The sequence below is a fragment of the Culex quinquefasciatus genome, chromosome 1 (assembly GCF_015732765.1).
Source record: "Culex quinquefasciatus strain JHB chromosome 1, VPISU_Cqui_1.0_pri_paternal, whole genome shotgun sequence".
In the NCBI taxonomy this organism is placed as follows: Eukaryota; Metazoa; Arthropoda; class Insecta; order Diptera; family Culicidae; genus Culex; species Culex quinquefasciatus.
In genome coordinates this window covers 100,525,265-100,537,455 of record NC_051861.1, presented here as the reverse complement: position 1 = coordinate 100,537,455, position 12,191 = coordinate 100,525,265, and the positions used below count along the sequence as shown (strand labels likewise).

At 39.4% G+C, this 12,191-nt stretch overlaps 1 protein-coding gene across 1 annotated transcript in view; it reads right to left on the bottom strand.

The window, feature by feature from the left end:
• The window catches only part of LOC6040414, a 149,994-nt gene that overhangs the window by 9,125 nt on the left and 128,678 nt on the right, over positions 1-12,191 (bottom strand). The window contains 4 exon segments of the mRNA XM_038248912.1: positions 490-663; positions 666-1,347; positions 1,417-2,009; positions 7,443-8,165. Of these exon segments, the coding sequence (XP_038104840.1) occupies positions 490-663; positions 666-1,347; positions 1,417-2,009; positions 7,443-8,165 (2,172 nt within the window).

Genomic DNA, 12,191 nt, shown 5'->3' with positions numbered 1-12,191 from the left:
GTCACTAAACCCGAATTTGAAGTACAAGAAATGCACAGTGGGCAAAAACGGGTGAAAAACGGATCTTTTGTTGTCGCCAGTTTCTGCCTATCAAAAGTATCATTTTTAATGAAAAAATACGAGGAATCGATTGGTGATACTCTTATTAACGGCAAATGACGGGAAGCGGTCCATTTTACCCCATTTAGCCTTTTTTAGGGTGTTTTTTTTTTATCGAATATCTGCCGTAGTTTGCCGCACTTCTAAAGTATCTTATTTTATGTAAAAAATCACGAGAAATCGATTGGTGACACTCTCGATGGCTGTAAATGACGGCAAGGGCCCGCCTCATTTGCCTCTTTTCTTGTGTTTTCTTTAACATTTTGAACTGCTGTAGATTTTGGTTTTGATAGTCAACCATCTGAATTTCAGTAATTTCTAATTTCAGTAATTTTATCCGAATAAATGTGTTTGCAATTCAAACTGCGAAAGAAGAAGCTTAAAACTCACCAGCGGTCAATATCCGCGACAGCGTGATCGACTGGTTGTTGTCCACAATCTCGACGTCCTGCACCGGGTGCATCCACTTGAAGGTGAGCTTCTCGGACGAGCCAAACTCGTGGCTCTGCTTGGGGGCCACCGAAACGCACAGCACCTTGTCGTTGAGCAGCAGCAGTCGCCGTTTTTGCTCTTCACTATGAAACCGGACTGGTTGAACTCGAGCTGGGTGACGTTGTCCTCCCGGAGCAGGTACCGCGTGTTGGTGCTGTTGATGGTGTTGTCGGCGCCGCCGCCCGACACCAGCGACCGGATGTTGAACGTGCCACTGATGTTTTCGAGCATTTCCTTGAACGCCTGGAACTGCTCGGCTTCGCGCTTTCGTTCGTTGAGCATCTCGGCGAGGGATTCCAGCTGGGTTAGGGCCAGCTGGAGGGACATCCGGTCGTGGTGACCTTGGGGCGTGTATTTGAGCAGATCTTGGAGGAAGAGGATGAACTGGGGAAACCGCTGGACGGGTTTCACCATTAGGCCGAAGAACGAGAGTCGGTCGTGGGCGCTGATCTGTTTGACCTTGAAGAAGTCCGACAGGGCGGATTTGCGCTTCGCTTCCACCTTGGCCAGGTCCATGGCGATGGAGAAGTTGTTGATGAAACCACTGTACACCTCGAGGACGAGCGATTTGCTGAAGGTCGCGACGAACACGTCGCCGATCTTCTCTTCCGTGTCCCAGCTCTGGATGTAATCGGCGAGCGATATCCGGAACAGGGTGTGCAGTTGGAGAATCTCCGGCAGTCGGTGGAACAGGGTTGCGGTTTTGGACGGGTTCAGGATGGGCGGACTGCTCTCCTCGAGGGGTCGTTTGTACTCCTGGGAAAAGGGAAGAAAACAAATGATCATTAAACATTCTCCACAACATCTCCAAAATCCCGCACTCACATTAACTAGCCGCTGCAGCGAGGCCACGTACGAGTTCTCGCTGTGCACGATCGCGGCCACGATCAACCTCCGCTTGAGCTCCTGCTGAGACAGCCCGGTCGGAGCCGGTGGCAGCGCCACCGGAACGTGTCTCCTCTCCGCCGCCACTCCCGGTCCCCGAGTCATCGCGAAACTTTCCAGCGCCAGCTGCAGCGGATCCTCCTCCGCTTCCAGCACCTTACCCATGGCCAGCTTGCCACCGTCAAACTTGGCAGCACTTCCGTACCCCCCGTTGGTCGAGTCCACGTGGTCGATGCTGTTCCGGCGGTTCTCCTTGCCACCCAAACCCGTCGTCACCGCCGAACCGGTCGAGCCGCCGCTGCTTCCCTTGACGTCGTACTGGTTCATGGAGCCACGGCGGATCGAGAACCAGCGCGACAGGCGGGAAAACGGCTCGGACGAGGCGATCGACGGGGACGACCCGGCCGACGGAGGGCTGGTGGCGGACGAGCCGGGGCTCATGCCGAGCGTTGTCGAGGTGACGAGCCCGCAAGAGGTCGCCGCGGCGACGGCAGGATGCGCCGGAGAGGACGTTGTGCTGGACATTGTGGGTGCTGGAATTGTGAAATAATTTATCAAATTATTTGTTTAGAAGCGCGGTCAAGAAAAGTCGTGCATTCTTTTCGTAATCCTCCCAAGAAAAGATTGCAATATACAAACAATCTTAAATTCAGTTTATTATTTTTATTTAATTTTTAATCCCTTGAATTTTTAAATTTTGGAATTGTAGAGTTTAATTTTAAAATTCTGCATTTGAATTTCTTGAATTAAAAAACATTGAATACATTTTTTTTGTTTTAAATTTGTTAAATATTTGTATCTTCTTTTTTTCCCCTGAAAATATGAATAATTGCCAATTTACACTAACTTATTCGGAGCGTTTGGCACGGTATGTCCACGCATCCTTCCTCCCCTGTTGATTCTGTGAAATGTGGTCCGTTCGCAGAATCTGTCTCTGCGGTTAATGCAACGCAGTAGGCCTGGCCGCTTACATTTTTGCTATACATTTGCGGGGTAACGCGCATGTACTGCAATTATTAATATTGACAAGAAAGGACTTGGGGCGTAATCTAACCACAAGTTCTTCCAGGATGCTTTCTTCGGACTGGCTGCGCTTGTGTTCGATAAGACTAGATTTGTATCTTTACTTTTGGAATTTTCTTGTTATTTAAATTTTGTGTTTTTGAAATTTTCGGGAATTTGCATTTTATTTTTTTTAATTTTTTTTTAATTTCAACATTTCAGATTTTAGATATTTTTATTTTTGGAATATTTGCATTTTGATTTTTAAATATTTCAATATTTTTGAATTTCAGAATTTATAATTTATGGAATATTAAATTCTAGATATTTCGTAATTCTGAAATTTAATTGTTTTTTTTTAAATCTTGAAGATTTTGAAGATTTTTATCTTTTATTTTTGAATTTTCCTACTATTTAAAAAAAAATTAAAAATAGTTTAACGTTTTGAGAATATATGTATTTTTCATTTATTTACCTTTCGTGTGTTCTTGCGTTTCATACAAATGCCTTACAAAGTGTGTACAAAAAAACATGCATACCGGTGGGTTAATTTTCAGAATTTTGGAATTTTGTAAATTATAAAATATTAGTTTTAATGTTTTTGGTTTTCAATTTTTTTTTATTCAAAATTATTGAATTTTTGTTTTTTTTTTTTTTTTTTACTTTTGTGTCTTCTTTTTATGTATTTTTTTTAAATATGTAAGGCTGTTGCAAATATTTTTAAGTTGAGCCCCCTCCCCCAAACAAAAAAAAAGTTTAAACATTGAATTTACGAGCCATGGTTTTAACATTTGAATGAACAAAGTATTTAAAAATGCATTTTACACCTGCCCAGATGTTTTGCAATCATTAGTTTCCAAAATACCTAAGTATTGACGAAAATTTATATTTTTGCAAAAAAAAAATTTTTTGCTGTGCTGTACATTGGAGTTTCATAAAAAAAAAATCAAAATACTTTTAATCTAGCCCAAACATGCTTAATACGATTATAAATGCAGGAAAATGCGTTTTAGATTGTTTTAAGTCGATTTGACCACTATTTTCATTAAAATTTTGAAGTTTTTCGAAAAAATATTTTTTCCTCCTGATTTTTCAGGGGGGGGGGGCACATAAACTTTGAAAAATATTTGCAACGGCCTACATTAAAAAAAAAATACAAAATGTCTGAGTTTGATTAAATTTATTTTTGTTTTGTTTTCTATTTGAATTTTCTGAATAATTAAATTTTTTAAACTATTTTTTTAATCTCAGATATTCAAAATCAAAGAAATTTTATTTATTTTTTTAACTGTGAATTTGTTTACATTCATGTCTATTTTTTTGAATTTTCAATTTTTTAGAAATATTTGTATTTTAGATTTTTTATAATTTTCAAGTTTTGAATACTCACGAATTTTATTTTTTGGATTTTATTTTTTTAAGTTTGTTTGTTTTTGAAAAAATAAATCTCTGAATTTTGAAATGTTAGAATTTTTGATTTTAAAATTTCCTAATTTTAGATTTTTAGAATATCTGAAATTCAAGATAATTGAATTTTCATTTTATTTATAATTTTATATGTTTATTTTGGAATATTAGAATTTCTGAAATTCAAAATCATAATTTTTTTTTATTTATTGTTAAATTTAGATTTCTTTAACATTCGTTTCTTTTTTTTTTGATTTTTATGACTATTTGTATTTAAGATTTTTGTAGTTTGTAAATTTAAATGTTTATAATTTTTTTAATTTTAAGATTATTTTTTTTAAATGTTTGAGCATGTTATTTTTTTTAGTTTTCTCAATTAGGAATTATAGAATCTCCGGAATTTGAAATTTGAGACATTTTTAATTATTTTTTTTTTAAATTTATATTTTTAGAATTTCTGAAATTTAAAATCATCAGAGATCTTCAGGGGTTATACAGTGAGGATGATTAGCTCCCACTACTCATCTGTTGGTTCATTGTGTTACTTCAGCTGATCCGTCAATAACGGAGTAGCAGCTCTTTGGCAGTCAACCATGCTCATGCTCATGCTCATGCAATTTAAAATCATCAAATTTTTATTTTATTGATAATTTTTTTGATATTTATAAAACAAATATTCCGAGTTTTTAATGAATTTTTAGAGTTTAAATTTTAAGAAATTTTTTAAATTTTTGAGTACAGTTCAGGCTCGATTATCTGAAGGCCTCAGAAAAATTCCACTTCGGATAATCGCATCACGAAAAAAAAATTCGTTGTCTTATTTTTGATAGTCGAGCCATGAAATACTCTAAACTTATTTAGAATTTTTAAATCCAAGATGGCGGCTGAAATGGTGGTGATCAAGGGGTAGGACAGAGAGAAACTGAGTGACTCAATTTCTCAAAGTTACTCAATCTTACTCAATGTTACTCATTTTTTCTCCTGAGTAATTGGAAACCAGGTTACGGAATTTGTGGATAGATGTTTTGACAGATCAGCGTGATTGCAAAAAATTATTTCATCCCAAGAGGCTGCCGCATTTTTTTTTCGATTTGGTTTTTGCTGCGAAAAAAATGTTCCGGATTGTGATGCGGAAGGTGGAAGATTTCTCCGTTGCAGCACGTGATCATTTACAACGAAGTGGTTTTTGGTTTGCTGGCCTAGCCAAGCTTCACGCTCTTTGAATGTCACCGTACGACCGTTCCGTCAAGCTGCTGACCTCGTCGTGCCAAAGTGACCTAGCACCATTTTTGGAATCCCATCAGAATGGGCGGACGAGGAAGACCCTCGGGATCCCCTGACTACGACTCGAATATGGCGGTTGTTCCGCGGCGGATGCCGTGCTTCCGGATATCGAAGTGGCAATCATTTTGAAAGGGGTCCTCACCCGCCTGGATGAGTCAAGGATCTGTTTTCTTATGTCGTTCGCGTTCTTATCATGGTGGCCAGAACCTGACACGGGCTGCTTATAGTATCAAACATTCTGCCAGTAAGTGGCCTAAGTCGGAGGAATAGTGGGATGAAAAAAAGAAACTGAACAAAACTTTATTGATGAATGATTTTGCTAGTGGAGGTTGATGTTTGGGTAAAGCTGCAGAAGAACGGTCATTGCTGGATTGAGTCATCGTCAAATGTCCTCTTGGCTCAGCTTTTTGTAGTCGTTCTGGTGAAGGTGTTCGTAATGGCCTTCCTTTCGGAAACCGGTTCCACAAAATCTAATCCGCACCATCATCGCCCTCCTCGATCCGATCGTGGCCAGCACCGATCGGGCCACCTGACAGCCAGTCCAGTTTTTCAAGACCCCTCTGTTTAGGGGAGAAAAATTGGTAAATTTTAGAAATGGGCAGAAATTTGCATTGTTTTCACTACGTTTGGCCGGATTGTTCCGTATTGTCTACCATTTCTTTTTGGCTTTGAAGCTTAGATCCACCTCAACGTACACTCGGAATGCCATCTGTTCATCTGGGGGTCCGACCGAAGATGGCCAGTAAATCTAGTAGATCATTTCTCGAGTCTAGATATTTATCCTTCCGCCGGCAGTCCATCGTGTCAGCCCGTTTCCAGTTATTTCTGTTAAGGATTCGATTCGCTTGGTCGCGAAAAATTCCTTTTTGCAGTCTTAATGTCGATCAGGACCTTTCCGGTCATTGCCACGAGGCACTTTTTGACTTGGCCTCGTTTTTCTTTCATATTATTTTTCCTTCCCGTTCGTCTGGCCATAATTAATGCTATCATTACTTCCGGTGATGACTTCGGCGCGTTCAAGGAACGGTTTGTGCTGGGTGGATTCCGGCCAGCAGAGCTTTCAGCACTTCCTGAGGTGGAGTCATCGCCATAAATCCAAACTTTACGCGTATCACCTGCAACAAATCATTACGAACGTATCCCGTTCAAGGAATCGTTGATTTCAGGTTGGTCGAAACGGGATAAAATGCTTCGTACCGCGCACGAAATTTCTCATCGATTCCACGTCCACAAAATCGACGATCACATCGGCAACCGTAATCCTGGCTACCGTGTCGTATTGTACACCTTTGTTTCGCAAGATCAAAGTATGTCCATGTCGATCGGAGATGTTTGCTGGACCGGGGTTTGACCACGTTCCGTTTGTTGATGGCGTCATTTTCTATAAATCTTCTATAAATCAAATTGCCTTCCGGGGGTAGTTTAAGCGGCCTGTGGGTTTTGTCCAAGTTGACGTCCTGTCGCTGGAACCTGAAAATAGTTAGATTTGTTTTTGTGCCAACTTGGACACTAAAATTCCTTTCCTCCACGGACACGGAATCAAAAAAAAAGTACAAGGAACTGCCTGAATTATTCTACCATTCTACTGGTCGTCGCCCAAAACTGTTCAGGATTGCTTCCGGAACCATCCTTCCCAATGAATCGGCCTTTGCATCCGCCGAATCTAACGGAATTTTCAATAATTGAACCTATCTTTCTGTTTCGTTGGGGTTTTTCAGCTTCAAGTTGATTTTGTTTTGCATTATTTATCAACGTCAGTTGTCTCGCTTTCAAATGTCAGTGTCAAAATTTGTTACGTCGGTTGTGAACTCACATTAAGATTGAGAAATTCTGAGTGGCTCAATGTTACTCAATTCTATTCAAGATTTCTCAAAATGACTCACTGTCCTACCCCTTGGTGGTGATAACATATTGAAAAAATGCCTTTTTTAAAAGACAATCGAATATATAAAAAAAATGACTAAAACTGGGTTGCAAAACTCGAATGTGATGTTAAGAGTAAGAAAAATATTTTTTTTGGTCATGATTCGATTATCCTAAGTTCTATACATAACTTCGGATAATCGAAACTTCAGATAATCGAGGCTTCGGATAATCGAGTCTGGACTGTACTTAAAAAAAATATTATGAAAAAAGTAAAATATTATGAAAATAAATTTTTTCAATACAAAAAGTTAAAAATTTAAATTAAAAATTGTAAACTAACAGAACCTTGTCAGAAATAAACAATTAAATTGCAAATTTCTAAGAAAACTCTTTAAAAACCAACTCACCGTGAATCGAATTCCTGCTGTTGTTGCTGTTATTGTTGACGAGATCGGACGCGGTCAGGACATTACCGCCAGCGCCTCCACCAGCGACCGTAGCCGGAAGAGACGTTCTGTGCAGAAGCTGATGGTGCTGTTGCTGCTGCTGCTGCTGATTGCCGCTGCCCCCGTGGTGACTCTTCCATTTATCAAACGACAGGTGGTACTTGGCCTTGTTGAGGGTGTTTTGCAGCTGGGTGATGCTCCGCCGTCGATCACTCGCCGTCGACTCGAGCGCACTTCCGATGACCTCGACCGAACTGGCGGACTTTAGCAGTCCTCCTCCTCCTCCGCTCTTTGGTTGCTGCTTCTGGCGTTGAGCTGCGCGATTGTGGTGCCGCAGGTACTCCTCCCGGATGTCGTTCTCGTCCAGGTCGAGCTCGTCCTCGTCCTCGTCGTCTTCCGAGGAGGACGAAATGTACCGCTCCTCGGAGTAGCAGCTGTCCTCGGAGCTGACGGTGCGCGTGGACGGTTTGTACTCGAGCTTGGTGTTGCGCTGGGGTTGCTCTTGACCCTTGGGGTACGGGATCAACTTGTCGCTGAGGAAGTAATCGGTAGCTTCCGGAGCGCTCAGCTGCCGCTGGTGAACCGGAACGGTCGACGTTGGGGGGATCTCTGCCAGCAGGCCACCACCACCACCACGGCAGTCGTCCCACGAAGTGTCCGCCGTCGGGTACGGCTTTGGGTCATCTGGAAGGAAACGACAGAGGAGAGGGTGTTAAAATTAGCACGTATGATTTTTTTTTGTTTTGTGTTCAGGGTGAACTGGGCTGATTGTCTTCGATTGTGTCTTTGATGTGTGTAAGGTCAAGAGCGACGGAACGGGTTTCGACGCGCGAAATCGCCTCCGCGGGAATCGTCGGCTCTCCAGGCTTAGAGAAGAGAGAAAGTTCTTTATTGTTGGGGGCGCGCGTTGATGACCTTGAAAAACTAGATTTATTAGATATTCAACCTCCCACGCACGTGGTTGTTGCCGGAGCAGGAATAATAAAGTTATGAGAGCGAACGAACGTGTGCGGGTTCCACGCGAGCCTTAAAAGGGAACGACGTGGATTGGCTGACCTATTGTTCAATTGCGCTGTCTGAAAATAGACACCAAAAATCGCGTGCCAATTGGGGGAGTCCCTGAAGACTGCAGGTTCAACGTGGAAGGGTAGTTCAATCGTGATTTTTATCTGTCAATGATATCAATGTCAATGTCAAGATTTCAAGTTTTCCAATAAATATAAATTTTGCTTCGCTTATAATATTTTTTACAAAATTCCTTCTACAAGTTGTTCAAAATAGTACATTGCATGTGTTGATACTTTTTGGTAAAGATTTTTCCTATGTATACAAACCCCTTCTCTAGACGGGCTTCGATCTAAAAATTCTCCAAAAATAAATTTTTCAACCAATTTTCAATCTTTAGAATGCATTGGAAAAAAACTGTGTATGTTATGCTGTAACTTTTGTATTGTCCCAGACTATGCCTCTATGCATTTTAAAATAATTTGAATGATAATGGTTTTATTTTAAAGTGAAAAATGTGAAAAACGTGCAAAAAAAATGAAAAAGTTGCTTTAAAAACATGAAAAAAACAAGATAGGCAAAAGGTAATGATAGCAAGTGGTAGAGTAAGCCAAATACTACCAGAAACAAGCATAAACTAAACAAGATAAATGCAAATCAAAATACCAAAAATGAAACAAGAAAAATATCAAACAAGAGAAGTTGAGTTTTAAAATTAAAAAATAACCATAAATTAACTGTTAAATTCCAGATTAAATTTTCAAAGGTCCTATCCGCATAGGAAACCCATGACGGATAGGTTGTTTTGAAAATTTAATCTAGAATTAATCATCCACTGCCAATTTTTTTTTTAATTTTTTTTTCGTGTTTAGGAGGTCATTTTGAGCAACTTTTGTCAATCAATGAGTGTTGCCAGTTTTTAAAAAATATTGAAAAAAGCAGATTTTTTAAACTCCATTGTAAAACTACTAACATTTCCTGTCATTCTTGAAACGACTTTTCAGCACTTGTATTGAAAAGTAATATTTACTACTAAGTTACGTACGTACAAACTTGCTGCATGATCTACAATTTTGACACTATTTCTAGATGTAAAATTAAATTTGCAATCGAAAAGTGCTTTACAGAAAAATCGATATAGTGCACCGTTTTCAAGTTAGACCGTTGTTAATATGTTTTGAAGTTTTAAGTCCCTCGATTCTGAGCAATGTCAAGGGGGGCCCCTGAAAATTGAAATTACAAGTAAAGGTTTCAACATTTGGATGAAAAAAGTGTTTTAAATGCATTTTACACGCATATGTCGCAATATGTTGCCAGAGTTTTTTTTTTGCGAAATAAACTTTGAAAAATATTTGCAACGGCCTTACAGTCATTAAAAAATGTAGTTTTTTGTTGAATACGTGACTTTTTTTTATCTTGCAGGAGTCATGTCCTAGCTTGACCATTTCTAAAATATTGTTTTCGAGGGGATCAACAAATTTGCGATTAATTTGCTTTGGTTCTATTGTCTGTAAAATTATAAAAAAATAATCGAAAATAAATAAAAATGGAGAAAAACATAAAACAATGTTTAACTAAAACATAAAATGCATAAAAATATTACATTTTTATTATTTTTCAACATATTTGTACCTGGGTGCTTAAAAGACAGAATGTGTAACGTGATTTAGGAATGTCCTCACTGCTCCCCATCAATACAACTGCACTCCAGCTGTAAACATAAGCAAAGTAGAAGGCTATGTTCAAGCTCAAGCGTGACATATTTTTTGCTGCTGGAGTGCCTTGTTTTGAAACATTTTGGATCTGATGATTTAAAGTTTTCGCTAAAATATTAAGTGCTTCGCGCTTTTTTTATTCGTAGACTTGACGATGAGCAGCCAAAAGAGTCCTTTGTTTTCCACGTGCCGAACAATTGCGTCAGAAGTGGGTGGAATTTTATGAATCAGAAGCAATGATGATATTGGAGTAAGTTTATTCAATATTATTTTGTTGGTGCCATTCATAGTTATTGATAATTCGTCGCTAACATTTAAAAAAACGTCATAAGCATAGGTTTTGCGTGAGACATAGCGCTTATTTAAATGTTAGCGACGAATTATGCCAATCTCGATTTCAACTCTCATCTTAAAATTTGTTGGCTTCGAATACCTCAAAAGCTCGACGCCCTCGATTTTTTTTATTCCTGACAAAATAAATTATAGATCGATTACAATACTTGCCACTTCTTGCATCATTTTTCAAACAGTAAATTGGTTCCGCTTTGACAGTTCTAAATTGAGGCCGCATGGAGTGTGATGAGTAGAGAGAATGCGTAACGTGATTTTCGAATGATCCCACTTTGTTTACATCCACAAAGTAGGAGGCTGTTCAAGCTCAAGCATGACTTTTTTGTTACTGGTAAATGAGTTGTTTTATAATCGCTAATTCTAGCGATGCTGATCCTACAAACAGAGAACATTTTCACTAAACCAGGTTTTCAACGAAATCAAATAATAAAGACAGCTTCTGGATGAATACAACCGCATCGACTCAATTAACAACTTCCATTTATAATTATAAAAAATGACGATCTGGACATCAACTTTCTTAACATTTTTTGACTTCTCTCCAGGTCCTTAAAAGTCACACATTTTCATTCTTGCATAAAAAAAAACAATGTTTAATGATCGATAACAACACTCTCTGCTTTTGGCGAACAGTAAATTGTTTCCACGGAGTCTGCGATCAGCAGAGAAGCGAGTCAGACGTGCGTCCCTCACAAACCAAAAAAGTGCTTAAAAAGTGCAAAATGCCTCACGGCAAGAAAAAGAGGCGGTCCTCACCAGCAGGATCGGCAGATTTGAAGAAGCTAAAGAATGCCGAAGCGCTACCTGCAAAGCCAGGCAGTTTGAGCAAGGACGCTCAAAATTCGTCTGGAAACCAGTTCGCTACCCTCCCTGTGGACGTGAGCGAGAAGGAAGAATTTGAACGACGGGAAAAGTTGCCACCCATTTTTGTGAAAACATCGTCATCGGATTCGGTGCGAAAGTAGCTGACCGGGTTTATCAAATCCGGTGCTTTACGAGCATCCATTCGCTTGTGTGTTGATGGACTCAAAATTCTGCTACCAACCAGAAAGGATTACAACTACGTTCGGGATTTCCTGAACAACACAAAGATTGAATACTACAGCCATGACGATCCAGGTAAACGCCCCATGAAACAGGTCCTCCGTGGCCTGTACGACATGGATGTGAGTGTGCTGAAAGAAGAGCTCAAAACTCTTAAGTTGAACGTGATCGAAGTCTTCAAGATGACGGGACACAACAAGAATCAGCGGCACACCTCCTGGCTTCAGTCAGCAACCGAGGGAAAACCAACCAGCAACAACGGATGAAGGCAGCAGTGACCTGTTTTCACCACAAGAACTTCTAAACATTTTCATCGAGATGACAGCAACTCTGCGTGGGTGCAAAATTCGCCAGGAACAAATAAGAACGCTTGGAGGATTTATCTTAAAATATAGTTCGTAGTTTACTCGTTCTAATGATTCTGAATATTTCAATGAATTTACTTTTTTAGTTTTAAGTTAGGATTAGTTGTTAAAGTGTTTTTTTTTCTTTTTTTTACCCAAATGTATTCGATTCAATGCAAAAATGTAAAACAATTTGAAGTAAATAAATGAATGTGAACAGTTAATAATAAAACGAAAAATATAACAAAGAT